Below are 27,603 nucleotides of genomic sequence, written 5' to 3'. Positions count from 1 at the left end.
CAGTTGTGGGTGGACAGCGCTAGTGGGAGGACCTCGAACTGCTTCGACAAATGGGTGGGACGTGCGCCCCCGTGCTAATTTAGAAAGAAAAAGAAAATTCAAGAGGGAAAATAAAAAAAAAAAGGGTAAGGGGAGAAAAACGTGTCTTGAGTGGTACATGGGACTAGTCGGTCTGTGGCTTGGCTTATTGCAGGAGGCGAGTGATATAATCATCTGGGAAGATTATTTATAGCCAGTGAGAGAGGGAACCTGGCCAGGGAAAGGAACAAGGGAAGGGAACCTGAAGGAAGCAACTAAGTAAATTAGATAGGCATCATCAGTTTATTTTTTACTTGTAACTAACTACCATGTATGTATGCGACTAGAGAAGCACAGATGCAGCAGGAGCGACAGTGGCAATGCCGTCAGTCAGTCAATCAGTCACCCTCAAAGAGGGCCAGCCAGGCTTTGGACTTTCCTGTTAAGGCGGAGAGTCCCATGCCACCCACCAACCCTCAAGAGAGCCAGCCAATCCGAGAGGCGGACAGCCTCATTTTGAACTACAAAGTATAAGCGCAATGACACAACAGGCAGACACAGGGAGAGAGACCAGAGAATTAGTTACTGCTATCTATCTATCTATCTGTACACTGTAAGTCACCACACATGCAGAACACAGGACAGGACAGGACAGGGACATTGCACCTACATCATCATCATCATAATCGTCATTATCATCATCATTGTCAGGTGGCTGAGTAACCCAACATTCCATGCCTACATTCCGCGGTTGCTAGAACAACAGGCTGGTCTACGTAAGGTCGAAGCCTGAGAAGAGGCACCTTACAGTGATTGCGATTCCTACTGGTTTCTCGGATCAGGTGCAACTTCCAATTTTGAGGCTGTTGCGATTCCTTCTGGGCTGAGAGGGACAGTGACTCACCGACCGTCAGGAAGGATGGGCAATCCAATCAGCATATGATCAGGCCGGAGTATTTTGGAGCCTGCTCGTTGATTACTTTGTACCTCACGATAGAGGTATACACTGCCTACTATGGAAGGTCACTACTTAGTACGAGTAATAGAGACTGGCAATAGCCGATAACCAGTATATCCCTCACGATGGAGGGTTTCCTCTCCTCACTCTCTCCTGTGAACCCCGCAGGCACGCGGAATATACAACCACGCCTGTATATGCGCGTCTCCCACAGCAACCTACAACCATTCGCAGCCCCCTTCATCTTATCAAATTTGATACCCAATCATCCCCGATCCCCAAGCGCGGTACCTACATCCCATCCCATCCCATCCCATCGCCCCTCAGGATGGATGAATGACCCGAGTGAGTGATCACTACCATCATCAATCTCTTCCCTACTATGTTTCACAATCCCCCAACCACCGGAATAATGAATAATATCAATGTCTCACTTACAACAAAACAACCAATGAATACAATTCATCATAATCGAACCGAATCGAAACAAATCAAGTCATTGAGAGTTCAGTCAGGTACCAAGAATATATTCCCACATCCCAGCCACACAGACTTCAGTAACTACAGCTGAACCTGCACCAAGCAAGATCCAGTAACCCCAAGTGGGGTGTTTACCCCCCCAAAACTCCTCCATACACAGTACTCTCAACTCCCCAAGCACACTTGCATCCACCATCGAACCTACCAACCTCCATCATCGCTGCCCGATCTATTTACTACCACTCTTTGCCCCTCCCTCCCCCTCCTTTGAACTAAAGATGCACGTTCACATAATAATGATGGAATGAATGATGATTGATAGAGCCGATATTCAACCTCATGCATTCTATTTACTGATACCCAGTCAGTCACCAACGACTCACCTGCCCAATAAACACCACCTACCTAATACCTACCCAATAACCACCCACCGAACACCACTACTAGACACTCAGATAGATCACAATAACCATCCCCAATCCATCCATCCATTCATCCATCCATTCATCCATCCATCCAACAACTGACAGTCTACATATACATACACACATACATGACATCCTACATACATGAATGACACCCCGCATAAACAAATAATATCGCAGTGATAGCGACAGCACTACCAGCCATAACAGATATAATAAAAATTGACCCTACTCACAAAGCCATAACGGATGAATGGAAAAAGACAAAATAGATGGTGGAAGGGAGGATATGCACACACGACCGGCCCGGTGACATCCCTCCCTACCATACCGTACATACTGTAAGTAGTCATGGATAATATATTCCTGCAGTGCATCATCGTCATCATCATCACGGGTGAATCCGGTCATCGGGTCAATAACCCTTTCTCTTCCTCTTTTTCTTATTATTGTTCCGATAGGTAGGTATGTATGTATGTATGTATGTATGTGCACAGATACTACTATATAGCTATGCAGTAGATAATAACAGATAATATATATAAAATATATTTTATTGAGTTGCAAAGTTCAATATATTTACAAAACCCCGCTGTTCCGGTCGGAAGTAAGAAAGGAAGGAAAGAAAGAAGTATTAAGGAAAGAGTCGGATGAAGATAGTAGTAGTAGTGGGGGAGGGGTAAATCGAAATTACTACTTACTTCCTACGGACTACGGTAGTTCGTTACTTGTTTCCCCCCCTCCCCCCATCATGTACTACATATAACTTACAAATTAAGTCTACAGAAATTGATAATCATCAAATAATCAAACCCCCGTCGTATAGCGACATCCCCATTCGTATAATAAATTGTTTTTGTTTTAGATCTATGCAAATAAACTCCAGCTGCTTTTTTGATGTAATTTTAGATAAAACGAAAAGTTGGACCAAAATAAAAAGATTTTTCTTCCGGTTTTCGGAGAAGGAAGAAAAGAGACCCCATCCCATCACAAGGGGAGAGAGGGAGGGGGTGAGGTGGGGTGGGGAGCAAGTGTCAATGCAAGAAAGAAAAGAAAAGAAAACTTGCCCGGCGCTTATAATCCATGCAAGTCCGGGATGTCGCGGACGTGGAAGAGACAAAACAGGATAAGCCACTAGTAAAAAAAGAAAACAAATACTTTGGAAAATGGACCCTCGGTCCAGAACGGAGGGGATATCATCGAGAAGCAACTGCAGTGGCGGGTGAGGAAAGACAAAAACACAACCCACTCAAGAGACGCAAATGGAAATAGCAATGGAAAATGTAGTAGTAGTAGTGAGTCAGTCAAAATAGCCCCAGAAACAAAAATGGATAATAACAATCGGACTCCGTTTCAATATCATGAAAGATAAAGACCAGTTATGTGATCGCGCGCGCATGTTTTTGTATCCCAGATCACAGATCTCCTAACACCGGCCCGGTCTCCATGTGGTAGATGTATGTTCGTAAGCATAAAAGCAAATCCCAAGTCGTAAATTCGTCAGCCCAGTTTGAATCCTATTCCCGCTTGCAAATAGTCGCCCCTTGTTAGGCTGACTATTCGTCCTTTAGGCTACCGATCAGATTGCGAAGCGCATCTAGAATGACTGCTTCGTCCTTCGGTTCACCGCCGGGGAACGAACTATCCGTGGCATTGCCGAGAACGCGAGCGCGGGCACTCTTGAGCACCTCCCGGATGTAGTTCTTATCCTCGTAATCTTCCATCAGGACAGCTTCAAAGTCGTCAATCGCCTTGCTGGCCCGCTCATTGAACGACGACGCCTCCGAGTTGTCCATTGGGCCCGGCCCAGGGTCGTGACCCATGCCCATATTCGGCGGAGGATGCTGCATAGGTGGACCTGGGGGCGGCGGTGGAGGATGATGGCCTTGATGTGGCGGCGCATTCATCGGCGGCATGGACGGTGGGTTAGGCGGAGGATAAGGTGACTGGTGCTGTGGTTGGGGTGGCATTGGCTGCGTCTGTTGCGACTGCTGCAGCTGAACCAGCTGTGGCGGTGGATCCGAGGCATAAGGCGAGGTATAAGTGGAGGGTGTGGTCTGCGCAAAAGCAGGTGGAAGGTTGTTGCGGAGCGGACTCGGTATCGGGAAGGGTGTAGAGGCAGCAGCTGGAGCAGGAGGCGGATAGGGACTGGAATGGTGAGGTGTAGGAGTAGGATTGGGGGCAGGAGCTGGGGGAGGCGGAGGAGGAGGTGCATAAGAATTGGGAGGCATAGAGGGAAATTGGAAGTGCGGATTGGCCATCCCAGGTTGTCCATGCTGATTGCCATAGGATGGGTTCAGCTGAGGCATATACTGGGGAGTAGCTGCCGGTGCAGACGGAGGCTGCGACGCCGGCGGAGGCGGCGACGGGCGTCGCTTCTTTTCCTTCTCAACCGATGCCCCTGGGCGGAGCTGCCACGACCATCCTTTGCCATCACGCTCTGCATGCATGAAGAGATGGCTGTTGCCATTGAGGTTATGTCGCACACTAGACGTCCAGCCTTCGGTTTCACACTTGAATCGGAAATACGGGTATTTCAGCTTCAGCGCGCGGTAAATCTGCTTGAGCGTCATCGGAGTACCAGCCTCAGTGAGGGCATCAAAGATAAGCACGGCATAATTGTATGGTGGTTTGGCCAGATCCTCCGGTGTGTAGGCGGATTCGGGAGGGTAGTTGGGCGATGGTGAGCGAGAGGGCTTGCGCTTCTTGACTGGAGGTGCCTTGATGAACTCCTCCGGGCGATGTTCCATGGGAAACTGGCCGCCCTCGGTTGAGGGTAGTGGAAAGTCCATGGGCGTACCATCAGGCTTCTTCCTCTTCGTGTACTTGCGCTTCTCCGGCTTGGAATTAGGCGACTCCGCACCAACTGATTCTTTGGGTGGTGCCGTAGCACCACTGATTGGTGCTGGTGCCTTTCCAGCTTTGGGACGGTTCATGGGTGGAGGAGTGACGCCTCCATTGGCCTCGCGCTTCGCCGCCAACTTCTGTTCTCTTGCCAGTTCGGCTCGCTCGCGTTTGGACATGATGCCGTCCTTAGGCGGCCGTCCAGGACCACGACGCCGAACAGGCTGCTGGTTGGGATCTCCGGAACCTTCAACAGACTGCACTGGTCGCGACGGATCAGGTTCAGCCCGGGTCTTGAGAATGATCTTCGTGGTCTTCGGCGTCTCCTTTGTCTCTGAGCCATCAGATGCGCGCTTCGGAGCTGGCGTTTCGTTCTCGGCCGTAGTTGAAGCCTGAGCATTCTCATCTTCGGCCGTAAATGGTTCTTCCACTCTATCTGCTCCAGTTTCGCCAATTGGCACGTCGGGAAGCAGGAAGCGGATGCGGACGCCTCCAATTTGGATATAATCGCCACTATGCAAGGGCCTTACTTGCCCCGGTGAGAGCCAATCGGCGCCGATAAAAGCGCCATTTCTTCCCATAACCTCCATTTCGAAAAGGTTACGGTCAAAGTTGTATGCAATTTTGACATGTTTACGTGAAATCCCTCGATGCCCAGCAGCACTACCGTCGACCGTCGCTGGGGGATGAATAGGGATCGTTGGACACGCATCCGGCGAAGGAAGTAAAGCCAAAGCATCCACTGGCTTCGCATCGCCGTTCTCTTCGTTCAAGGACTGCATTGCAAGTGCATTGTAATCGGTAGTCGATTGCAATTGGGCCGGAGTCGCATGCAACGGGGCCGATTCAGCGTGAGAAGACACGGACGAGCGACGACTGAGATGGTGTGGTAAATGAGGCGGAATATCGGGATCAAACCCCATAATACCACCGCGGTCACTGACCACGCTTCCCAAGATGCCACTGCCCTCATGTTTCACGCGGTTGGGCGTATGCGACGGGTTGCCACCGCTCGAACTCTTAGCCCGGGAAGTCCTCATCGCCTGACGGACCTGGATTTCGCGCTGATGCGCCGCCCGGGCCGCCCGTACATCACGTCCAAGAATGAAGGAGTATGTATTGCAGTAAAAGTGACCGTCATCGAATTCTAGCTTCGCAAATGCCTGGATTCGGGGCTCCGATCCCGCGACCGAGCCAGCGATATCGTGAGACAAATGCCCACCAGAATAGCCAAGGGCGGAAAGATCAGCGCTTTGCGAGAGGTAGGCGGCGGTAAGCATCTCATTCTGCTGAAGGGCTTCAAACGGGGTCTTCGGAGCGGCGGTGATATCGAAGGAGGAAAAGAGGTCGGGATGGTCTAAACTCGCTTTGGAGAACAGTAACGGATCCGTCAAGCCTTCTACAGCATCTGATGCCTTTATTGACATACTGTCGCCATGATCTGGGTTCGAAAAAGATAAATCGGTATGTTGTTCGGGGTTTTTCTCGTCTTGTTGGTGAGGAGCCAGCGATTCAGTCGATTCCGGCGGAAATTGATCCGCGCCTCCATTGGTCGAATCTGCAGGGGCAGCCGGGGGTTCGGAGGTCGATTCGAAGTGCCATTGACTCTTTACATCCTGGTCGTTATTTTGAGACGGCTCGGCCCCGTCTTGGGCTTGCGGCATTGGATGATCCTCAGACTCCAGCCCGTCGGCCGAGACCTGGTTCCCGAGGAGTTGAGCCAGGAGCGCGCTGGCGGCCGATTGACGACGCATATCGGACTGGGCTTCTGGAGGAGCGGACGCGGAGGGGGCCGAATCGTGGTCGCCGGGTTCGGATTTGACCACGGGGGTGGTTGAGGACAGGGTAGACAGGCCATTGGGAGGAGACTCGGGGGCAGAATCGTGCAGAGGGCGGATTGCGGAGTCGCTGGGCGGGGAGGGGTGCGGTTGGTCGTCGTGTTGCTGCTGGGAGCGGGCGTAGTCGTACACGGACGACATATTTGGAGCAGCATCTGGCGGACGATGGCCCACCGCAGACGCTGTCATGGTCTGCGACGACGACATGACCGGCGGGCAGGTCTTGAGGGCGGAGGGGGATTGGAGAAGGACGACGGGCTGGGAGAGGAGGAGGAGGAGGAGCAGAAGTCGAGGGCGGTGAGGCTGAGGGCCCCGTCCTACTCGCCCTGTGACTGGCTGGGCCCGTCACGCCCCGGTCGGTTTTTCATAAATTTTCTGCCATCTTGTGACGGTAATTTTGACATGCTTCTATGCAGTAGCAGCATTCTTACTGTACCAGCATGGTTATTACCACCCGGGAACGTATCACGGGCCTTCATTCACTGTTTCCGTACCTGAACTTGACCCCATACTATACCACCCACTAGTAAAGTAACTTACCTGGGAACTTTTTTTTTACTCCCCATCCCGGACCGACAAATCAGACCGACCTGCATAGTACTTCACGACTACGATTCTAGTCACTCCTACTTACTACTGACTCATTATCCATCTGTCCAACTAGTTATCTATCTCCTCACCGACTCTCACTCCCATCACCATACACATCACCACCCACCCCTCCCCAATATCCCCACGAAAAGAATGCCTAAAAAGACATCCAACTCCAAGCAGCAGCCCCCCTCATCCACCCCCAAATCCCATCTCCAACAAAAACACCAGCAGCAGCGGCAGCAACCCCCCAACTGGCCCCCTCTCCGCCCACTCATCCCCTCAACCTCTCTGACCCTCGACTCTCTCGTCCCCGACCAAATCTACCTCATCCGGAACTTCTTCCCCTCGACGCTCTGCAAAACCTACACTTCATTCTTGGCCTCCCTGCCACTGACCACCACACCCGGCAAACCCAAAAAGGGCGATGCAGTGCGAGTCAATGATCGGTTTCAGATCCAGGATGAGGGGTTCGCGGAGGGTCTTTGGTCGGGGACGGCGTTGAAGGAGATGGTTCTGAATGCGGGGGGTGATGATGAAGATGAAGAAGAAGAAGAGGAAGCAGTGACGAGAGACATGAAAGATACCTGGGGCGGGGAACCCATTGGGCTGAATGGGAATATCCGTATTTATCGGTATTCAAAGGGGCAGTTCTTTGATAAACATTGTGAGTCTATCCTATCCCCTCTTCCCATTATCCTTCTTTCTTTAAAAAATCATGGTATACCGGGGGTAGAGGTGGGAAAGGCTCTGGTTGTAGAAGGATGTTTTCGTAGTCAACTCCTAGTCAAAAAAAGTAATTCAGTATGCTGATAGCTGCTCCTACCGTAGATGACGATTCCAATGCTATCACTTTCTCCTCGCCCGGTCGTCCGCCCCGTGCGGCCCGCACCACTTGGACGCTCCTTATCTACTTGACGAGCTGTGAGGGAGGGGAAACCGTCTTCTATCCAGAGGCGACCCGGTCTAATCGCAATCCGGAGCCTGTGTCGGTGGCTCCAGTGCCGGGGATGGCGCTGCTGCATCGGCATGGAGATCGGTGTATGTTGCATGAGGGGAAGGAGGTGCGGGAGGGGGAGAAGTGGGTGTTGAGGAGTGATTTGGTGGTTGCACGATGATCTACAAAGGGCTTAGCTATCATTACAATTTACAGATACAGAGTCTGCTGCTTTGGAGGCTATGCTAAATTATAAATATCATCTTACGCATCCTATCGACACTGTCAAGCACTTGTCGTACATGTCAACCATATATGTATCCTTCGTAGCCAATGAGCTATTATAAACATAAAAACGGCAAAAGACAGGAATAACCCAGGTGGTTTATCAATGACACACGCGTCCGATCGCAGCGAACGAAGTGAGCAGCCTGGTGGCTGCGGCTTCCTGCGCGACTCGGCCATGAATATAACCCGTGTATGAACAGTCCAGAGACATACACAACCCCCCCGCGATGCCGATAGTAAAACACGACCCAAATGTTTCGCCGATGAATAGGGGATCCTTTTTTTCAGCCATCTGTCGTAGATTTCCAGACCAACAGGTTTCCCCGATTGGTCCGTCCAACCAAGAGCATAGATAGGCGAATTAACGACACAAGAAAGAGATAGAAAAAGTCACCACATTGTCCCACACAGAACTCCCTCCCTCTTCGCCAAGGATTTCGTGTATTTATGACCCATTACGCCTCTCAAGCGGGCACAGGTTTAGATTCATATTCCGCTCGTCGCATGATATCTTCCACAGGGCCGAGTAAGCGCTTGAAGCCATCCCGGCCCAGTTTCGCCACCTTCACCTCTGTCTTGGCCACGATGCTTGCGGCCCGTGGCTTGTCGTCCAACAAGGCTAGCTCACCAAAGTAGTCGCCGCGCTTGTAGGACTTCACAGGGCCCTCCACACCATTCTTGAAGGCCTCCGCCTCCCCGGATTCGAGAAGGTAGAAGGCATCACCTGGGTCGCCCTCGTTAATGATCGTAGAGCCAGCAGGATACTTGATGGCGTCCAGAGCATCGGCGATCTTGGCACGCTCATACGGCTTCAGGCTGGACAGCAGCGGCACCTCCTCAAGGAATGCTTCGTACATGCGACGGCGCTGGAAGGCCGAGTCCATGAGGATTCGGCGGAAAGTGATGCGGTCCAAGGCCCAGAGGGTGCTCTTCGGGTCCACCGACACAACGGTGGCCGCGCGAGGCGCATTGTACATGAGAGCCAGCTCTCCAAACGAGCCTCCGGGTCCAACGGAACCGACTTTGTTGCCCATGCCCTCCGGACCGGGTTGCACAGAGCCCGACGGGTGGATCATGAAGTCAAAGTGGCCATTCTCTACGATGTAAAAGTAGTCTCCAGCATCACCCTGGCTGATGACCTTGATACCCTTGGCGGGGATAGGCTTCTCCACCAGGGCATCGAGCACACTCTTGAACTGGTCATCATCTAGGTGCGAGAAGAGGAAGTTGCTGCTGACCGCGGTCTTCAGCCGAGCCAGCTGCTCCTCTGATTTCTCATGGTACGGGGGAGTCCAGCTATCTGAGCCAGCCGAGGTCGGGTTCAGTGACTCTGCAGAAACCGATGTCCGGCGGCCCAGCGCGTAGTTATTAGGGAATCCCTGATTCGCGGCGCCCGTGGGGCGGATGTCTTCTGGAGGGAACTCGTCGGCACCCTCCTCGTCCTCCTCTCTGGGCCCATTGTCGAAGGGACTCCTGTTGAAACGAATTGGACCGCTGTTATCGCCATAACCACCACCGAAGAAAGGGCTGCCGGTCGACGAGGATGCGGCAGCGGCGTTGGCAGATCGAAAAGTGGGATCGGTTGGTGACGTCACCTCGTATTCGTCCTCCTCGGAGATCTTCTGAAAAGCAGCGGCTTTGTCGTCTTTTGTGCCCACCCGGAGGGGTTGTTGGGCGCTGGGGAATGCACTCTCAGCCATGCTGGCGAAAGAAGGGCCGGAGAGAACACCGCTCCGGCCACAGTGAAGCGGGGAAGTTGAAAGGTCGGGAGACGGCGACTGAAGCGGCCGGCACGTAAGGACGGAAATGGTCTGAAGGAGGTCAGACGCTGAGCAAGACTTGGAAAGGCGGGCAGGTGAAGAAATAGAATGTATGTGCGGGAGAGAGGGAGAGAAAAAGTAGGAGGGGGCAGTAGTCATCAGAAAGCGAGAGTAGTAGTAGCAGGGGTTTGGAAAGGACGGGGGGACAGAAGATGTGGTAGCACAAGCCCGAGAGAAAGAGAGGGAGGGGAGGGGCGGGTAGGGAAACCGACCAAAAGGTCGTAGCAGCAAGCAGATTGGAAGGTGGCCGTGGATGGAACAGAAATGGGGGATCCAGTCAGGGAAGCAAGATCATTGATGATTGGGGTCTCCGCCAAACAGTGTGGGTATTGGGTCCAGCAGGCCTTATTGGATGTCCGCCGTGGTACGTTTTTCTGCTTCGGAGCCTCTGAAGCTTTCTTCTGGCGGAGGGAGGGAGCTGTTTTGCTCGTAGATAGCTGGCTAGAGCTGTTCTGGTGTAGAGTAGATCTCACGAAGCAATACAAGCAATGTAGGTACAGAAAATAAGAAAGAAAAAAAAAAAAAAAAGGTAACAAAGCTTGAGGAATATGATAGTGAAATACACAATAAAAAGAAAAATTAGATAAATAAAATGAGTCCAGTGTGAAGCACAACAATCACAGTGGGAAAGGAAAATCACCGGGCAAGCTTTGGAGGGGCAACACGGCAGAAGTTTAATGGAGAGTAGCTTTGGGAGAAGGGATTCCCTTACCAGTGAGACTTCAGCGGCTTCTCGGTCGCGTGGGATTTGCAGACAATGGAAGGGTTGGGGGACCGGCTAGAAAAATGGCAGAAACACCTAATCTCGGGATGGAAGCCTTCTAGACAGTTTAATGGGGGTGGCTTTTAAATGAGATTGAATGGCGCCAGAAAAGGGGTGGTGGTGGTGAAGTGGTGATACGCAGGGAACTTGATCCGGAGGGGTTGCAGAAAAAGGGAGGGGAAATGAATTAATGAAGAACCATGAAAAAGGCGGGGAGCAAACCAAAAAAGCCAAACTGGATGATGGATGGATTATTATATGACTCGCGTCTAAAAAGTAAAGTCCTCTCATGATCATATCACTCTCTACTTCTATTTGCAGTGGGAAATCATGATTTTTCATTTTCATTTTTATTTCCCTTTTCATGCTATTCATCTCCCTTCTCCCCCCCCTTTCTCAGTCTATTCCATTCCAGGAGTTCGGCTCTATCCTACTACTGTACACACCATCCTTCGGAGAACTCCCCGGTGGTGCCCTTGTCAAACCCCCCACCACCACCATTATCACTCAGGCCACCCTCCGTTCTTACTAGTAGACTCACCTCCTTAATTAAGGGCAACGGACTAAATTTCGGATGCGTTGAGAACCTCCATCGCTAGGACAAGATGGCTCAGACGGCTCGATCGACGTCACGGACACCCCGCTAGTCCAGTCCACTACTTCAATAGCTGACGGCCTTGGGTCAATAGTCTGTCTCCGTTCCTAGGTATTATCAAATGAAATCCATAGTCGGGCGTAGTCGATCGGACTAGCACCGTCTCAGCGTGTTCCAGAAGGTGAAAACGAAAAGGAGACGTGGACGATGGGCCCCAGACCTCCGAATCCTTCAGCCCAGTCGACCGGGAACGGACGCGATGTGGAAGAGGTGGAAGCTTCGATCGGCCCTCCCAGGGGCTTCCAGACGGTTTCTAGAACATTGCGGTATTCGGAATAGGAGGGCCGGTCAGAGTGCCAGCCAGCACTGGGTTGCGTTGCGTTGCGCCACCGGCGCCGTGATTGAGATTGACAATCAGACCCTTGAACCGACCAACAACAAAGGGGGCGGGGAATCGCAATTAGTCCAGGCCAAGCAGACGCAAAAAGGAGACACTCACTGCCGACCAAGCATCATTCCTGCCCATCCCAATTCAATCAAAGGTCGGTCTCGATGCAGATAATTGGCTCATTGGGGGGTTCTGATTCTCTCATCAGGCCCGACGCAGGTGGCGAACGAAGTGGTGCTTGCGTTTGTGAGTCTGCTCTCCGTTCGGATGATCTGCTCGCTGAGGTCATAGCCAGGGTAGACTATCCGTTCGTTGACGTTTGCTGTGAGAGCCACCATTCTGACAGGGCAAGTGGTTCCGTCAGCCACTTCGAGGTGTCAAAGTGCCATCATCTCCACTGAAAGATCAAGGTAACGGTCTGCTGTTTGCCAATTCGGCAGGCAATGAGAGCTATCAGACACACAGAGCTCCCATGGATCCATGAACTCGTTGCTGCTTTTGGCTTCATTCGAACCGACCTTCCCTCCCAAGCCCAATCCGGTTAGCGTTCTAGCCGTTATCGCATTCTTGGTTCGTCGACTTGGCCTATTCCTTGTGCGGACTAGCTGCTGTCCGTGCTCTCTGGATCAGGATTAGCGCCGGGAGTGCTGTTGGTGGAGGATGGAAAGACAAGAAGAGAGTGAAAGGGTGTTGAATTTCATCCACTCCAGCGCTTCGTCTTACCGCCAGCCAAAAGGCCAGCTCCTATTCTCATGATCATAGCCCTAAAACAATAATACAAACAGGGCGGTTATCTGTTGGCGTGAAAACTTCCAACAAAAAGGGAGGGGGGTGGGCGGGGCGAGTGCCTAATGCAAGTTCGCCAACAGTCACATAGATGACTGGACTGGACCTTTCAGTCTTACAGTGTAGTAGTAGTAGTAGTCCAGTCTAGTACTTCGGCTGTGGGTTGGGATCTACACGGACCATATAAAGTTTTCCAGGCCCTCACAGTGCATATGTTGAATAACTTACTCTCATGCCCTCTGTAATCTGTACGGGATTAATATGTAAAGCAATGTGGGTGATTTAATCAGGACCGTCAGGTACCATCTACATGCTTCATCCAGTAGAAACTCTGGCCTGGGAGAAGCCCCTGGGAAAGATGCGCCAAAAGGCAAGGCGAATGGCTGTGACTACGGGCAGGAATGCAGCCCTGCACGAGCCTCCATACCAACGGACACTTTGGTTTCCCACAACAAGGTTCTGATGAAACTGGCCAAGTCTAGCGCGATAAGATGCCAGCTGTCGCTGCGCTGAGTTGTACACGGGCTGGCAAAGAGCTGGCAGCCACTGGGAGTGTCTTAGAATTTCTTCCGGTACGGTGACTCAATCCATGTGTTATTCCGCGAGGCTTGCTTAAGATTCATCATTACCGAATCCTCGACACAGAATAAGCCACGGCGAAAATCATTGCGTGTGTGTGTGTATGCTGTTGCTTGCTGTTTCGCCTTGATCAATTTTGACACCAGGAACATCCAAGTGGCGGCTTCTTACAGCGAACCTACTTTCTTTCCAGTCAATACTTCCTGCCAAAGAGTCCGACCGGTGACGGTCTGTGTGCGACCGAACAGCCCCCGCTCCATCTCTCTCTCTCTCCCCTCTCCGTCTTTTTCCCAGCAACACTTTATCGCCGTTCCCAGCCTCTTCCATACCCCATTTCTACCATTCTTTAAATTTTTTTTTTTTTTATTTTATCCTGTTTGCTCCGAGCGTTTAGCTCTTCTTCGTTATCCCTCCGTTCCTACTACAGTCACTGCTGCTGACAAGTTCCTGCTCCCACCACATCTATTGTCTTGAGTTTGGGGGATCCAAAGCCCACCCGCCGTAAAGATGGGGAGCTACACATTTACATGGTAAGTGACAGATCCCATTCTCCCATCCTCTGGAACCTCCAATTGTGGGGGATCAGCCACTCCACGGTCCTCCTTGTGGAAATTCTATTCTATCCGACACCTTCCGTACCAAGCGACAAGCACGTATGGATCAAAGCCTAGCTTTCTTCAGCGTCATGAGCTTGAAACTCTCGGGTGGATTTGATCGCTGACCGATGCGGATCCTCGCATGCGACCAGGCCGTACAGTGCGAACGAAGTGTTTGTCACCGGCACGTTTGATGATTGGGGCAAGACAGTCAAATTGGATCGCGTAGGCGATGTCTTTGAGAAGGAAGTTCCGTTGCCAGTGACGGATGAAAAGGTGCACTACAAGGTGAGACAGCAGTCGCATGCTCTGCACATGACTTTTATGGCGCAGAGCCGTTCCCTGTCCTGATTTGCTTGCCATGCCCATTATTTGTACTTCCCGCCGAGGATTACGTCCTTTGATGGGGAAACTCATCGTGAGGATCCCGTTCCTCTTCCAGTCCCTCTGCCTGTCCTGCTTATCAAGTTCCATCGCGCGATGACGCTCCATCCGTGGACTGACGTCATGTCGCCGCCAGTCGCGGACGGGCGTGGTTTCCCCCTCTCATGTTTCCCTACTCTCTTCCCCCCCAAAACTATAAGACTCCCTTGTCAGCGTCATCGTTGCATTGGTTCCACAAACTAACAATTGTTTTTTCTATGGTTCATAGTTCGTCGTTGACGGCATCTGGACCACCGATAACAGAGCTCCCGAAGAAGACGACGGCAGTAGCAATATCAACAACGTTCTCTATCCCGACCAAATCCTTAAAGAATCAACCACACCTTTATTAAACGGCACTGCAGATATGGCCGGGGTCACACCAGGCTCGACAACCGCTGCATTGGCAGCCGGAGTCCCCAAGGAGTCCAGCAGCAAACAAGGACAGAATGGATACTATCCCACCATCTCATCGGCCGCTCCGGGGTCGACTACTGCCGCGCTCGGCCAGGATGTGCCGCTCGAGCAGAGGGCCAATGTCCCTGGCTCGTATCCCATTACCCCAGCCAGCGAAGCTGACAAGTTCTCCGTGAATCCCATTCCGGCGTCCAGTGGCGCGGGAAACCCGATCAAGCTGAACCCGGGCGAGAAGGTGCCTGATCCCAGCACCTTCAACACGAACACCATTTCTTCAACCGCACGTACCGACCGGGCCGGCTATGAGCAGGGCACCAGTGGCGGATTTCCCGGAAGCCCTGCTTATGATGCCAGTGCCTTTGCGATTCCCCCGGTGTCCAAGAACATGATCCCCGAGTCTAGTCTGCCAATGGGTGAAAACCAGGGAGCGACTGATCCCACCTACACAATCCAGTCGGCTGCACCGACGTCTACGACTGCTGGGCTTGCAGCTGCTGTCCCGCTGGAGTCTCAGCGACAAACAAGCAGCCGAGTGCCCACGAGAGATGTCCCGGATGTGGTGAGCCAATCGATGTCTGAAGCCCATCGGGACCCTGAGGCGGCCACCAACAAGGAGGCTGTCGATGAGAAGAAAGAGATGGAAGAGGAACTTCGAAGGAAAGTTCCGGTGGACAACTCGACTGGCGCGCCGGCGCCTACCACTGTTGCTGGGCTTGGTACTTCATCTGGACTTGGATTCACTGCCGGGGCTGCTCCTTCGACCAACCTTGGTCCTTCCACTGGCCTTGACGTTGCTACTGGTATGGGCACCACTACCGGTCTGGGCGCTTTGGCTGGAGCTACCGCTGCACAGAGCTCTCAGAAAGAGACAACCAGCGGGTTGCCGGCCCACGATGTCCCAGATGTGGTGAAGCAGTCGATCTCTGAAGCTCATCGGGATCCGGAGGCAGCAGGTGTCGAGGAGACTGTCGAAGAGAAGAGAGAAGTCGAAGAAGAGCTTCAACAGAAGGTTCCCGTGAGCAATCAGTCTGGCACACCCGCACCTGTGATCACGGCTGCCACTTCTGAGAGAGCACCCGGAGCGTCTGGTGCTGAACCTGCTTCAGGGAGCGCGCCGCGTGCTACTGGTGCTGAGTCGGCTTCGGCCCAAGTTTCTCCCAGGGCCACTACCCCTACAGATGGGCCCACGGTGACCACCGGAGTAGCCACATCGAAGGCTCCTGAAGAGTCTGGACCTGGCGCATCTGGCCGTGAGGACACCACTGAGATTCCAACGAAGCCCGCTGCTGGTGCGACGGGAGCGAGTGCGACCAAGACTGTCGACTCTGGCGTAGAGAGTGGCATTGCTCCCGACGAGACGACGCCTGCTCCGACAGCTGGTGCCACGGGGGCCAGCGCAACGAAGACTGCCGATCCCACCGGGACCAGCGGTGCACCGACCAGTGGTACCAGCAAACCAGCAGAGTCCGCGCCGACCAGCAATGCGGCAGCCACCTCGAAGCCGGCTACCAACAATGCCGCTGGAGCGACGACGAATGGCAAGGAAGAGAAGAAGAAAAAGAAGGGCTTTTTCTCACGACTGAAGGAGAAGCTGAAATCGGTTTAAGAGGGATGCAATGATATGGCTTCTATGATAATGACCCGGGTGTATAATGGGAGGTGGAATGGGGGTTTTATGCTTTTCACGTTGACTGGATACCTGTTTGCATGGCTCGTATAATTGCTACGGCTTGTTTGGTTTATTGCTGCTCCACGGAGCATCGATAGCTAGTATGATAATGTTAATGTTCTGATGAATATATGCCGAGTCTACCTATTGATAAGATGTAGCTATATTACTAGATTACCAGATTACTAGGATACTAGATGGGTATTGCGTTGCTCACAGCCCCATTGACTTTGACCGGATACCCAAGGACACTAGTAAAGACGTCAGTATACGCAGTAGACATGGCAGAACAGATAGAAAGAGAGAAAGACATACTCCTTCCCCGTCTGCGTCAAACAACAACCACAGAAAATTGACGCCGGATAGCAAATGACCTGCAGTGAGTGAGTTAGTTGTCAATCCAATTCAAGCCATTGCGAAGGCAAATAAGTTGTGATCGAAATTTACATACAGCCGCAACCACCGTACAAATAAAGCCTGAAGGAGTTATTAGCATACTTAAATATGAAACAATGGTCCTCTGAGGGGGAATAGGAAGGAATATACCTAATGTCGGCCCCACGACCTTACAGCGACATGGGTTTTGGTCTGTTCCGCATTGGAAGCAGATGGGGAAGATGGGGAGGAAAGGGATGTCGCACATGGTTCTGTGGTTTTATATCAAGGTATGGGTTTAATTGAGTTATTATGTATTAGAGGGATTAAGGGGAGATACTAGTAGAGAGTAAAGGATTGGGATGGGATGGGATGGGGGAGGACTTTTCTGGTTGGTGTTGTGTTCAAGTGTTCATGTAGTATATTCCTACTAGTTGCTGAGAGGGAGAGTGCAGTGTCGTCATCATGAATCATGTATGCAGCATACTACTACTTAACTGTAGTAGCTAGAGTTGAAACTGCATGATAAGGGGGGGTTATGCATGGTTATTTCATAGAATATCTTGTGCCTGTTAGTTATTATTCTATAGATAAAATTATATACTAGAATAGATTCGAGTTTGAGTATTTTACTTGTAAGAATTGTGATATGTTCACTGGTGAGATAGATTGTGGTCACGTTTCCACCGTACCTTACATACTTACATAAACACACACACCTTTTCATCAATCATCAGCAAATTAAACAATCAATCAGGTGTCAAATCAGATGACAGTTCTGCTTAGCACTGACTACGTAGTACTAATACTTCGATAACCATATTATTGCAAATGTCACAAACGAACTACCGAACCCTGCAGGCATCCCATCCCAATTCATCATCCCTTCCCGCTTTCCCCCCCCTTCCCACAAACCCAAATCAACGCTCTGCATACCTAATCGGGTAATGTTTATGCTGATAGATGGAAAACCGAAATTGACTGCATGACCTGCATCCAGCCATCCATATATATCATCCATCCATCCCTGCTCTTCATACATATTCCCCCAATACTAGCACTACTATAAATACTTCAACTTTCCACCTACACAGCCATTCTTCATATCCTGGTCTCCTCTTACCAAGCCACACCAACCTACAAAATAACAGCAGTGTATAGTCTAGGCATCCTAGGCACCCGAATTCCCTGTTGGTGGAAATAGGAAAAATAGTTCACAAGGCATTTTCCTTACGCCCCGCACACAGCCTTGGCATTATTGTCCGAGTTACGCACGCAAAGCCACACGCATACTTTCCTTCCCTTGGGTTAAACTTGAATTTGAGGAGAGAAACCATCTTTCATGCTTTTTCTCCTTTCCCTCACACTCTTTACACAGTGACCTTACAGCTTTTGCTCTTTTTTTGTCACTAATCTTTTTTTTTTCTTCTCGTGTCAAAGCCACAAATACTTCCCCCCCCCACCCCACTCCCAAGGATTGAAATTAATAATAAGTTAAATACCCCTCGTGTGGGTTAATTATATATAAGGTGTTGGTGTTCGTGTTCGTGTTCAACTACTCAAGTTCCAACTCAAGATCAGCCCTACGCCTTATAAGGTCAAACAGCCGCACACCACATTTCACTTCTCACTTCCCTTCTACCCATCTACCACACCACAACACCACCACAACAACAAGCGCAACCCTACGAGTTTAAAAAGAATAAAAGGATTTAAAAATAATGACACGCCTCTACCCCCTCTTCATCCTCCTCTTCGTGCTCCTCATCCTGGGCACAATCTTCTACATCACCTACTCGATCATCCAAGATGTGAAGCGCAACACGCGATCCAAGATGGAGAAGAAGAATGTCACATTCTCTCGGGATGGAGTCACCGTTGGTGTGAAGGAGTTGAAGGATGAGGATTATTTGGATCGGAGTCAGAGGTATATATATATCCCCTTCCTCAATATTCTTGCCCCCCCCCCCCTTCTGGTCCTGATGAAGCTAATAATGTGTTTTTTGTTTGGGTATAGTATCCTCGTCAACATGTGGAATCATACCTCCTTCCCTGCGTATAAGAGTCGATTGTGGGATATGACGAAGCCGACGAATTGGAATGAGAATGGCGCTGGGGGCAGTGATGACGGGTTGAGAGATCGGTTTTGGAGTGCGGCGGGGAAGCTTGGGGAGTGGGCTGGGTATCAGCAGGGTCAGGAGGGCGAAGGGGATAAGAAGGGGCAATGATGAGTTTGATGAACTTTGGGGTTGGGGTTTATATAATACTGGGGATTGGGGACTGGAGTTTTCTGGTGGGTTGGGTTTTCTTCTGCATGGGGTGCGTGCGGGTGGTATTATGCTCTGCTATGCTGTACACGCTGGCTTGCATTCGTTATTAGCTATGCATTATGCGGCTATCGCTTCTTTTTTTCCCTCTTCTTTTTGCTGACGAGATACATGAATCAACGAATCGTTTTGACTCGATTTCAAAATCAACTTGCATATTTGCATATTTGCAGTCATCATAATGTTAGTCACATCTCATCCGTCTCATCATCATGAGTTTAATCGAGGTTCTCGTAATAGTCATAATCCTGGTTCAGCTTGTAGTATGGATCCGGCTTCGGCTCCCAGCTGCTGCCGTACCAGGTCGGCGTCGTCAACTTCTCCGGTGTGTCGTCGCGCTTCTCGCTCGAGAAGACGTATTCGAAGGTTTTGGCCCATTGCACGCGGTTGTTCAGTCCCTCCAGACCCCACAATTCCTGAAGGAAGTGCAGGAAGGAGGTGTGCGTGTACGCCGAGTTGTTGGCATACATGGTACCCTGGTCGTGGATCAGGTGGTTCGCCGGGATGTAGGGCGAGATGACGAATGCCGGCACACTATGCCATTAGCTAAAATCAGATATCTTATGGCTGGATACTCACCGAACACCGAGACGAGTAAAATCGTAGGTCACATTGTGGCCGTCAGACATGCCAGTGAAGGTGATGCCGTCCTCAGGCTGGGGAACGTTGACCGGCGTGGGAACGTGGTCAGCAAAACCACCATGCTCGTCAAAGTTGATGATGATCAGACTAATGGGTCAGTTGCTTAAGCTCAAAGTAACTTCAGCAGGCACTTACACGTTGTCCCAGTACTTGGACTTGCGCACTGCATCGTACAGATGCTTGATCAGCTGCTCACCCGAGGCCATGTTGCTAGTCGGGTGCATCGAGTCAATGGTGCAGCACTCGGGGTTGTAGTAGGAGAACTCGGGCAGAGTTCCCTCCTCGAGATCGCGATAGAACTGGTCGGAGTGAACCAAATGGTCCATCGCATTGTCTTGCACCCACTGCTCCTGTTAGAACTATACTGACGTGGAATCTGGCCTACTCACCTTGTACATGTAGGCATCGACAATGTCCGTCTCATAGTACTGTTGTCACTTAGCCATTGCTCCGTTTCTAAACGTGTCACATCGCTTACGTTCTTCCAGGTGATGTTCTTCTTGCTGAGAGCCTCGAAGACCGACGTCGCACAAGTCGTACCGGTGTAGTTGGCATACCATCCGGCGGCCTGGTAGGTGTTGTCAACGAAACCGCAGGTCGATCCCGAAGTAGCGAACTGGCGGTTGGTGTTGGTCGGGCCAGGGTGTTCCGCGAACTGTCTAGTCAGCGTGCGCTCATCACCAATACAATCCGCGACTCACATAGCTGTCCCAGAAGGCAAAGTTCTTCGCAACCTCAATTAGAGTTGCCGTCTTCTTCTCATCGTAGGCCTTGATGACGAAGCTAGACTCGCCCGGACTGGCTGCGTATTTCTCCGACTGGCGCTCAATAAACCCTCCCATGTTGGGAACATCGTCCTTGGTGGGGTACCACTTGCGGAAGATCTCATACGTGACGCCGGCGAAGTTGTGGTCCGGATCGGTCAAGGGCACCTCAGTTTCGAATGGCGCAGCGCAGACATTGAGAGGTTCATCCCAGACCGTCCAATTGGGATTGGTGTACTCGTTGCAGTAGGAAATGTTGCGCAAGTTGTCAATGTCGGGGTGGAAGTCCCAGTAGCCGGCGATGTTGTCGAACGAGTGATTCTCCATCATCAGATAGATGACATGTTTGATCTGTCCACGTCAGTGGCACTATCGTTTCTCGACAGGCAGCCGCACTCACATTGGAGCGAATGTGTCCCCATTGATCGCTACTGCGTTTGTGAGGGAGAGCGGAGGCCACAGTGGCCAGGGCCGAGATAGCAGCCACGTTCAGCTTCATGTTAACTACTGCTCCGCAACCACTCTTTTTGGAAGAGACCTCTGAGCTTCAGAATCCCACCTCACCAACACCGGGGCTGACCGGTGAGATATTTATCTTCCTACCTCGCATGATGAAGGACGCAACCGGGCCTGGTCGGATGCATGGGGGTGTCCTTCGACGCATGAGGGATCCACTGCGGCAGACATCTTGCGTTCACTAATCAGCTAGAAGCCAAAGAATGAGTCGCGATTCTCCTTAACTGCCAACCATGGTCCAATGGCACGCGAGATGGTCCATCCCACGTGGTAGGCAGACGGGCTGCTCGCGTGAGCCTTTTTGTTGCAAGCAAGGCAACACAAGAAAATGCCACCTTCGGATGCACTCCGCAGTGGCATGAGGGGAAAGAATTGGAGCAACGAGCACAATTCGGACTGTACAGCCGCGGAGCATGGTGATCAGCTGCTGGAATGATTGGTCATGAAGCAGTGAGTCGGAGATAGCTGCGTCGATTAAGCCGAAATAGGGAGGTGAAAGCGTCTCCGCTCACGCGAAGGACTTCCTGGAGAGGGGAGAAGAGGTGAACTCGGTGAAATCGGCGTCCTCCGGTGCATGCGATAGTAGACGATAGTCGATGCAAGCGGTGCATCGTGCTTCAGCCGTGCTTCTCGATTGCAGCTTAACATGGCAGACTAATCGGGGCTGGACCGGACAGCCGATTGTACTAATCAGCCAGTCGAAGTGGAGTGTGATAGGGACAAAGAGTGTTGTATTAGGAAATAAGCATCCCTGATTGGACAGTCACCCTCAGCGGCGGAGATATCCACTGTGCCACTAAGCCCAACGAGGCAAGGGTGCCTTCCCTTACCGGCCCAAGCTTCAGGGACTCCGCAGTGAAGTGGATCCCTGTTTGCAGTATCCCGCCTGCCCCAACCAATCAGAGGCCCACGTGCCGCATTCGCGCACCCCCGCGACTGCAGATGACTGCCAGGCCATCAGGCACGTTGTCGGTCAGCTTCTCTCCATAGGCAGATGATAAGCCTGGCTGGCTATCACCGGAGCACGAGATGCATCCTGGAGGGGGTCGCTTCATTGTACTTTTCCCGTCCGCTTCCTGGTCTCTCTTCCTCGGTGAATGCAGCTCATTCATATGTAGTAGCCGACGCTCCCGTAGACCGACTGAATAATAATAATCACTAAAACTTTCCTGGACCTGAGATCATGCTGATGTTGCTGCTCTGATCTATTTGCTACACCCCATAGGTCAATTGTCGCCCCGATCCAGCTGGTCTGAAATCTACTTCTTCACCCAGCAATCGTCCTCTTCAGCAGAAATCCCCGATTTTCAGGCTAGTCTTCTTGCTGCTTATTTAGTCTGGTTGCCACTGTGTGACCTGGCAGTCCAGTAGCAAAGTTTTCTCCTCATCCTCTTCTTCACATTTGGTTGAAACAACATCCCAACTCCTGTCAATTCTGTCAACATGTCAATCTCTTCTCTTCGAGGCCTTCTTTCCAGTTACTCTCCCGTTTCAGAGGAATTCAGTCAACCTGATCTGGAAAAAGAGGTTCACGTTTCCCTTCGGAATGACGACGACAGCGAGTCCTCCTCATCCCGGTCTGTCTGCCGGGAAAAAGCGGAGAAGAAGGAGTCCAAGATTGTTGACGGACGTATCGTCTCCGACGCTATTATCGGTCTCTCCGACGGCATGACGGTTCCTTTTGCTCTAACTGCAGGCTTATCTGCTTTGGGAGACACCAAGGTCGTGGTTTTTGGCGGCATGGCCGAACTCATAGCAGGAGCCATCTCCATGGGACTGGGAGGCTACTTGGGTGCAAAGAGCGAAGAGTGAGTATTCTCCAACTTTTTCACGTAAGAGGAGGAAAGAAGCGGATAAAGCTAACCGGACTCCAGGGAGTCCTACCGCGCAACCCTGAAAGAGACGAAGCAAGAAATCCTGACTGACCCCGCTTCGGTGACCGAGACGATCTCCGATGTCTTTGCGCCCTATGATCTCCCCGCAGAGCTTGTGGGAGAGCTCACGCGACACCTCTCCTCATCCCCTAACCTCCCCTCCTTCCTCATGAATTTCCATCACACCGTCCAAGAACCCTCTGGCTCTCGTGCCTTCATCTGCGCCTTGACCATTGCACTGGGATACTTCATCGGTGGCTTCGTGCCACTCTTGCCCTACTTCTTTGTTGGGCCTCATGATGTACTCTCTGCTCTGCGCTGGTCAATCGCCACGATGGCCGTTGCTTTGTTTCTGTTCGGATACGGCAAGACATGCTTTGTGAGTGGATGGAAGGGATATCGGAACATCAGACGCGGCGTCATTGGCGGCTTGCAGATGGTTCTAGTCGGAGGTGTTGCAGCAGGCTCTGCAATGGGACTGGTGAAGGGATTCCAGATGCTGGCAGACTCTCATGGTCATGAGCATTAGCCGAGCATGAGAAGCAGTCCAGTCCATGACATGATTGTTTAAAAATGGCGTTTCTGGCGGGATAACACGAGCTCAAAATGGTATTATCTTCGGCGTTGTTAGGACATGGTTTGTACATAGATCTATCGAATTAAGGGGGGGGTTTTAGTTAAGTTGATAGTACATCGAATCTCTCGAATACTACATCACCCCACATAACCATTGGAGTAAATTCTTCCAGAATTGTCAGCCCTGCAAACGTCCTCCCAAGCAAGGCATTCACAACCATTCACTGCAACCTCAGGCAGTCACATCTTCCCTCCAACCTGAGGCAACATCATACCCCATCCATGACCACACCTCTTACTTGTTCATGATCAATCAACCAATATTCCAAAAATAACCTCACAACATACTAGCAGTACCACCTGGTAACTACCGCTCGCATTACCAATAGATACTGAATACATACATGCTCTACAACATACAATACCAATTATACTAGGCACCACCAATTCAGTCATTCATCTTCCTATCCCTCACAAAGACCTGATACTATATATAACCACTATACATACAGTAGTCCCTTATACCCCCAAATATAGATCCATCACTGCAACTAGTAAGCGAGCAAGCGATAAAAACAAGCAAACAGAACAAAGCAAACAATGCCACCTAGTGCCGAGATACTAGTATCTAGCACCTCCCCCAATCAGTAGTGGCAGTGACATCGGTATACTAAAGTAAGCAGTGGCTGTGCCTGCATTCCCCAGATCAAAGCAGATCGACAACATTCATCCAGTCATCTGCTACGTAGTAACTCCGTACCTTGATCTGCACTGCGACTCGGCATAGCCCAGCCAGGCTGGCAGGTTGGCAGATCACTATCCATCGAGAAGTAGAAAAGTATAAGTATAACCGAAAAGAAAAAAAAAAAGAAAGAAAAGAAAAGAAGTACAAAGAAAGGCAAAAAGCCGGTAAGCATTCCATCTCTCGTCGATTGATTGATTGGGCTGAAACAACATGCCGGTTCTCAACTACTACCCCCTTTCCCCACCGTTAGCCACGCTTTGGCATGATTTTTCTCCCCGGTGAGAACTTAGATGCATTCCATTTCATCTACTGTTCCTTCGGGAGTAGGTATGTTTCATGGGTTGGAAGGGGTGGAATGAGGAGATGGGGGAGAAAGGGGAGCATGGCTTTGAGCCGCATTGTGGAGTAAGTATCTACAAGGTATCCTGGGTTGTACAATTAGTTTGTACCTGGGATGGTTTAGATAGAATGTTGCAGATGTTGAGAACTCATGAATAAGTGAAGCCTTGTGGGTGGTTTGATTATGTGGGTAAGTAGACTATCAGGCTGTTGCAAAGCCCACTGCAGTGCACCGCAGCGCAAGGCAGTGCTAGTATTGACATTGTGTCGTGATTGGCTTGCTAAGTATACTTTACGACTTATGTAGATGGAGTTACCTACCTTAGTAGTGTAGATCTTCCGGAGAGAGAGAGCAGCAACTACTCCGTAGTGGTAGTCTATAATATACACAGTATGCTATGCTGCATATCATCGGTAATTTACCCATCCATTTAGGAAAGCAATACCCGACCAGACACCACTGTATATTCTGGAGGCGATCCAAGAGTTAATTTGACCACCGGACGAGTGGCATGCGGGCAGCAACTGAAATGATTTAAACAAAGAACATCATAGCGGAACGGCATGCGGCATGACCTCATTGCCCGGACCACCCTGCAGATGAAGTGGCCGTCTGATTCGTGCCATCGGATGGCACGAGCAAAAGAAGGAAAAAAAAAAAAAGCAACTTGAACATCAGGTGATGCTATGGGGCTGGGCTCCTGCAGCTGCCGACCGGGCGGCGGTCAACGAAAAAACCCCATCATGAGTTTGGTTTGAGAGAAGTAAAGAAAGAAAGGAAAGACAGTAATGCTGTATTGTTGTATGTAAGTAAAATGTGTATGTATGTACAGATCCTTACTTGCACTCCAAACGAATGCAAGGCTCACTCAACCACTCACTCACTCAACTCACTGCTCGTTCCTGATGTCAGATCGATATCCATCAATAATGTGGGAGACGTTCGAGAAGCTCGGCTTACAGGAAAAGAAAACCAGATTTCGAGTCGATTGTGGCTGATGGGCTGGAACTTCGCCCACGGTTGTCTCGGCTTTCCATGATGTACTATGATGTATACGACGTTGAACCCCATGTTTTCTGCCCTCGGAAACCGAATGTCAATGATGCAACAAGAAAAGAAGCGGGGACAAATGCTTCTTTACTTTCTTGCTTGCTTCGAGACATCGAAGGTTAGCTGTCACCATTCTCCAATCCTTTGTAGGGTACCCCCCTATGCATCCCTGACGTTGAATTTCTCAACCCGAATTGAAGTAGTAATGATGATGATGATGATCTTTCTGGTCCAAGCCACGGCTCGGCGTCGGGCGGTGGTCGCGTTGTGTTGGCCCAAGCTTATGCCGATCCACTCACGGCCAGGCAACCGTCAACCCTCAGTCATCACAGAAAGTCCGAATACGAGCTTGCTGTCGAGAAATATCCCTGGATTTAGGGGATGAAGGAGAAAAAGGGTTCTAGTTTCAATGTCGGACCCTTTCTGATAGTTAATTCGTAAGAATAGATGAGACACGTTCACTCCCCCCCTCTAGTGCTATTATCTTATTGTTCTCGCATCCCTTTCTGATTCCCAAGGTATACCTCCATTCTGGGGTTGCTTGCTGCCTATGCGGCTGGAATTAGACTGCGGCATTCCTTCGTCCTTTAATCTTAGCTCACCATTTAATCCCAGCAACGAATCTACCAGGGTAACTATCGAAAAGCACTGCCCGGTGTGCTACGTAAGAAGAAGCTGTGCTCTCTGAGCCTCCGAAATGAAGCTGGACCCGTGCCCTCGTAAAGTGTTCCCAATATGTATCTACCTTGTTACCGAAATGAGAATCACCTGACGCTGAATCAGCGGATTCCAAACGATGCAAGAGTAACTAACTTACTGAGGTAATAAGTAAGTAACCAAAGTAATTAACGCGGCCACGACCACGATGGAGATTGTCATCAAAGTAAATTGGGGCCAAACCTACTCATGACGCCGCATTCTGAAACCATACCTTTATTCAGCGCTGTGCTCCCCCAACGCATTATATTACTATATCTTACTTCTTACACAGATAGACAACTCAATAATGAAGCTGCCAGAAATCATCACAGTTGAAGTGAAGCGCTGGCGTCCACCCTCCCCGCATCATCACGATGGATGCAGTAATCTGCCGTGTGCCATGGTCAGCTGCCACTTAGATCCCCAGATTTCCAACTAACTACTGCAGAGAGTTTCACACCAAGAAAAGCCTACCAGTGAGTGTGGTGTGTTTTTTACTCTCTTCTTTACTCGGATGTGAACTGATCATCTCTGCCCGGCGCGGCTTGCCGTGATCTTCCCACCCATCTCGAGGTATTCCAAGTATGGTATGGAGCCCGCGTACCATACGTATGGTATGCCAACAATACCATACCAGACGGTAATGGGTGGCCCGGCGCTTCCAGCTTTCTTTCTACTCGTGTGCCCAATACAGATAATTCCCTACTAGACTGCTGCTTAGACTCCCATAGACTTGCACATCATTGCCTATCCTTGACCCTGAAAATGTCATGTCCCCTATAATTAATAGATTAGTGACTTTAGTTAGCTACAACACGGAGGTTTAAATTACTCGTCGTCGGTGTCTGTGTCCCCTTAAGCTAGCACCTTAGTTATTGGGTAACTATGGAGCAAGTAATTGTCTCTACTATGTAGGTTCCTAGGTAGTAATTTAGCGGATGACGGAGGGGGAGGCGCATGCGTGGTCCCTCTCACCAACGCGCGCTTTTTTCTTACAGCAGCAGCAGCAGTGCGTGCCTCGAGAGCGTTAGATCGGGCATATGACAGGCGCAGGCTGTTTCGTGTTGAAAGAAAGATGGCTGGTTGAGCGACTAGCCCTGTTAGACTTTTGTGCAGGACGGAGGGGGCGCGCCACTGGACAATCCCTCAACAAAAAGCACCTGTTGGCTGATCACTGTATAGCTAGTCTAGATAGCAAATATCAGGTCGGGCTGGGCACGCGGCTATCGTCCGAGCTGCTTGACCCAGTCATGGGTCGAACGGTCCTGTCTATCCGCCTG

At 50.8% G+C, this 27,603-nt stretch overlaps 8 protein-coding genes across 8 annotated transcripts; 4 read left to right on the top strand and 4 right to left on the bottom strand.

Moving 5' to 3' along the window:
• Nucleotides 1–3,224: 3,224 nt before the first annotated feature.
• BO83DRAFT_42302 (forkhead domain protein) lies at nt 3,225–6,789 on the bottom strand. Its single transcript, XM_025535072.1, has one exon. It carries the CDS (start codon nt 6,768–6,770, stop codon nt 3,438–3,440), a length of 3,333 nt encoding a protein of 1,110 aa, XP_025388035.1. The 5' UTR covers nt 6,771–6,789; the 3' UTR covers nt 3,225–3,437.
• A 374-nt stretch (nt 6,790–7,163) lies between these two features.
• On the top strand, nt 7,164–8,277 carry BO83DRAFT_361827 (uncharacterized protein). Its single transcript, XM_025529480.1, has 2 exons — nt 7,164–7,821; nt 7,986–8,277. The coding sequence occupies exons 1-2, from the start codon at nt 7,308–7,310 to the stop codon at nt 8,270–8,272; spliced, it is 801 nt and encodes a 266-aa protein (XP_025388034.1). The 5' UTR covers nt 7,164–7,307; the 3' UTR covers nt 8,273–8,277.
• A 566-nt stretch (nt 8,278–8,843) lies between these two features.
• Nucleotides 8,844–10,079, bottom strand: BO83DRAFT_313641 (cyclic nucleotide-binding domain-containing protein; the record flags this gene model as incomplete). The annotated part of the gene is made up of 1 exon (XM_025527562.1): nt 8,844–10,079. One exon carries the CDS (start codon nt 10,077–10,079, stop codon nt 8,844–8,846), a length of 1,236 nt encoding a protein of 411 aa, XP_025388033.1.
• A 1,537-nt stretch (nt 10,080–11,616) lies between these two features.
• BO83DRAFT_42246 (uncharacterized protein) lies at nt 11,617–12,249 on the bottom strand. The gene is made up of 2 exons (XM_025535041.1): nt 12,057–12,249; nt 11,617–11,989 (listed from the first exon to the last, which is right to left on the bottom strand). Exons 1-2 carry the CDS (start codon nt 12,071–12,073, stop codon nt 11,722–11,724), a joined length of 285 nt encoding a protein of 94 aa, XP_025388032.1. The 5' UTR covers nt 12,074–12,249; the 3' UTR covers nt 11,617–11,721.
• A 1,478-nt stretch (nt 12,250–13,727) lies between these two features.
• Nucleotides 13,728–14,593, top strand: BO83DRAFT_42167 (uncharacterized protein). The gene is made up of 3 exons (XM_025535005.1): nt 13,728–13,840; nt 14,059–14,194; nt 14,427–14,593. The coding sequence occupies exons 1-3, from the start codon at nt 13,818–13,820 to the stop codon at nt 14,487–14,489; spliced, it is 222 nt and encodes a 73-aa protein (XP_025388031.1). The 5' UTR covers nt 13,728–13,817; the 3' UTR covers nt 14,490–14,593.
• A 3,918-nt stretch (nt 14,594–18,511) lies between these two features.
• BO83DRAFT_389192 (uncharacterized protein) lies at nt 18,512–19,018 on the top strand (the record flags this gene model as incomplete). Its single annotated transcript, XM_025532787.1, has 2 exons — nt 18,512–18,717; nt 18,808–19,018. The coding sequence occupies 2 exons, from the start codon at nt 18,512–18,514 to the stop codon at nt 19,016–19,018; spliced, it is 417 nt and encodes a 138-aa protein (XP_025388030.1).
• Nucleotides 19,019–19,176: 158 nt separating this feature from the next.
• On the bottom strand, nt 19,177–21,140 carry BO83DRAFT_41826 (phospholipase, PLC-D). Its single transcript, XM_025534808.1, has 7 exons — nt 20,924–21,140; nt 20,461–20,874; nt 20,238–20,414; nt 20,149–20,187; nt 19,895–20,103; nt 19,697–19,846; nt 19,177–19,651 (listed from the first exon to the last, which is right to left on the bottom strand). Exons 1-7 carry the CDS (start codon nt 21,020–21,022, stop codon nt 19,336–19,338), a joined length of 1,404 nt encoding a protein of 467 aa, XP_025388029.1. The 5' UTR covers nt 21,023–21,140; the 3' UTR covers nt 19,177–19,335.
• A 1,342-nt stretch (nt 21,141–22,482) lies between these two features.
• On the top strand, nt 22,483–23,442 carry BO83DRAFT_313624 (VIT1/CCC1 transporter family protein; the record flags this gene model as incomplete). The annotated part of the gene is made up of 2 exons (XM_025527561.1): nt 22,483–22,847; nt 22,914–23,442. The coding sequence occupies 2 exons, from the start codon at nt 22,483–22,485 to the stop codon at nt 23,440–23,442; spliced, it is 894 nt and encodes a 297-aa protein (XP_025388028.1).
• Between the last annotated feature and the right edge of the window lie 4,161 nt (nt 23,443–27,603).

Source organism: Aspergillus eucalypticola, assembly GCF_003184535.1.
Source record: "Aspergillus eucalypticola CBS 122712 chromosome Unknown BO83scaffold_13, whole genome shotgun sequence".
In the NCBI taxonomy this organism is placed as follows: domain Eukaryota; kingdom Fungi; phylum Ascomycota; class Eurotiomycetes; order Eurotiales; family Aspergillaceae; genus Aspergillus; species Aspergillus eucalypticola.
Note: the sequence above shows the minus strand (reverse complement) of the source record. Positions and strands in the feature narration are given on the sequence as shown.

Bases quoted from the DNA above. Each gene is read 5' to 3' on its own strand.
- BO83DRAFT_42302 (XM_025535072.1), bottom strand. From the start codon at position 6,770: ATGTCGTCGTCGCAGACCATGACAGCGTCTGCGGTGGGCCATCGTCCG.
- BO83DRAFT_361827 (XM_025529480.1), top strand. From the start codon at position 7,308: ATGCCTAAAAAGACATCCAACTCCAAGCAGCAGCCCCCCTCATCCACC. The intron at 7,822-7,985 runs GTGAGTCTATCC...CTCCTACCGTAG, and splicing joins GCAGTTCTTTGATAAACATT to ATGACGATTCCAATGCTATC.
- BO83DRAFT_42167 (XM_025535005.1), top strand. From the start codon at position 13,818: ATGGGGAGCTACACATTTACATG. The intron at 13,841-14,058 runs GTAAGTGACAGA...GCATGCGACCAG, and splicing joins GGGAGCTACACATTTACATG to GCCGTACAGTGCGAACGAAG. The intron at 14,195-14,426 runs GTGAGACAGCAG...TGTCGCCGCCAG, and splicing joins ATGAAAAGGTGCACTACAAG to TCGCGGACGGGCGTGGTTTC.
- BO83DRAFT_41826 (XM_025534808.1), bottom strand. From the start codon at position 21,022: ATGAAGCTGAACGTGGCTGCTATCTCGGCCCTGGCCACTGTGGCCTCC. The intron at 20,875-20,923 runs GTGAGTGCGGCT...TGACGTGGACAG, and splicing joins GGGGACACATTCGCTCCAAT to ATCAAACATGTCATCTATCT. The intron at 20,415-20,460 runs GTGAGTCGCGGA...CTGACTAGACAG, and splicing joins TTGCCTTCTGGGACAGCTAT to TTCGCGGAACACCCTGGCCC.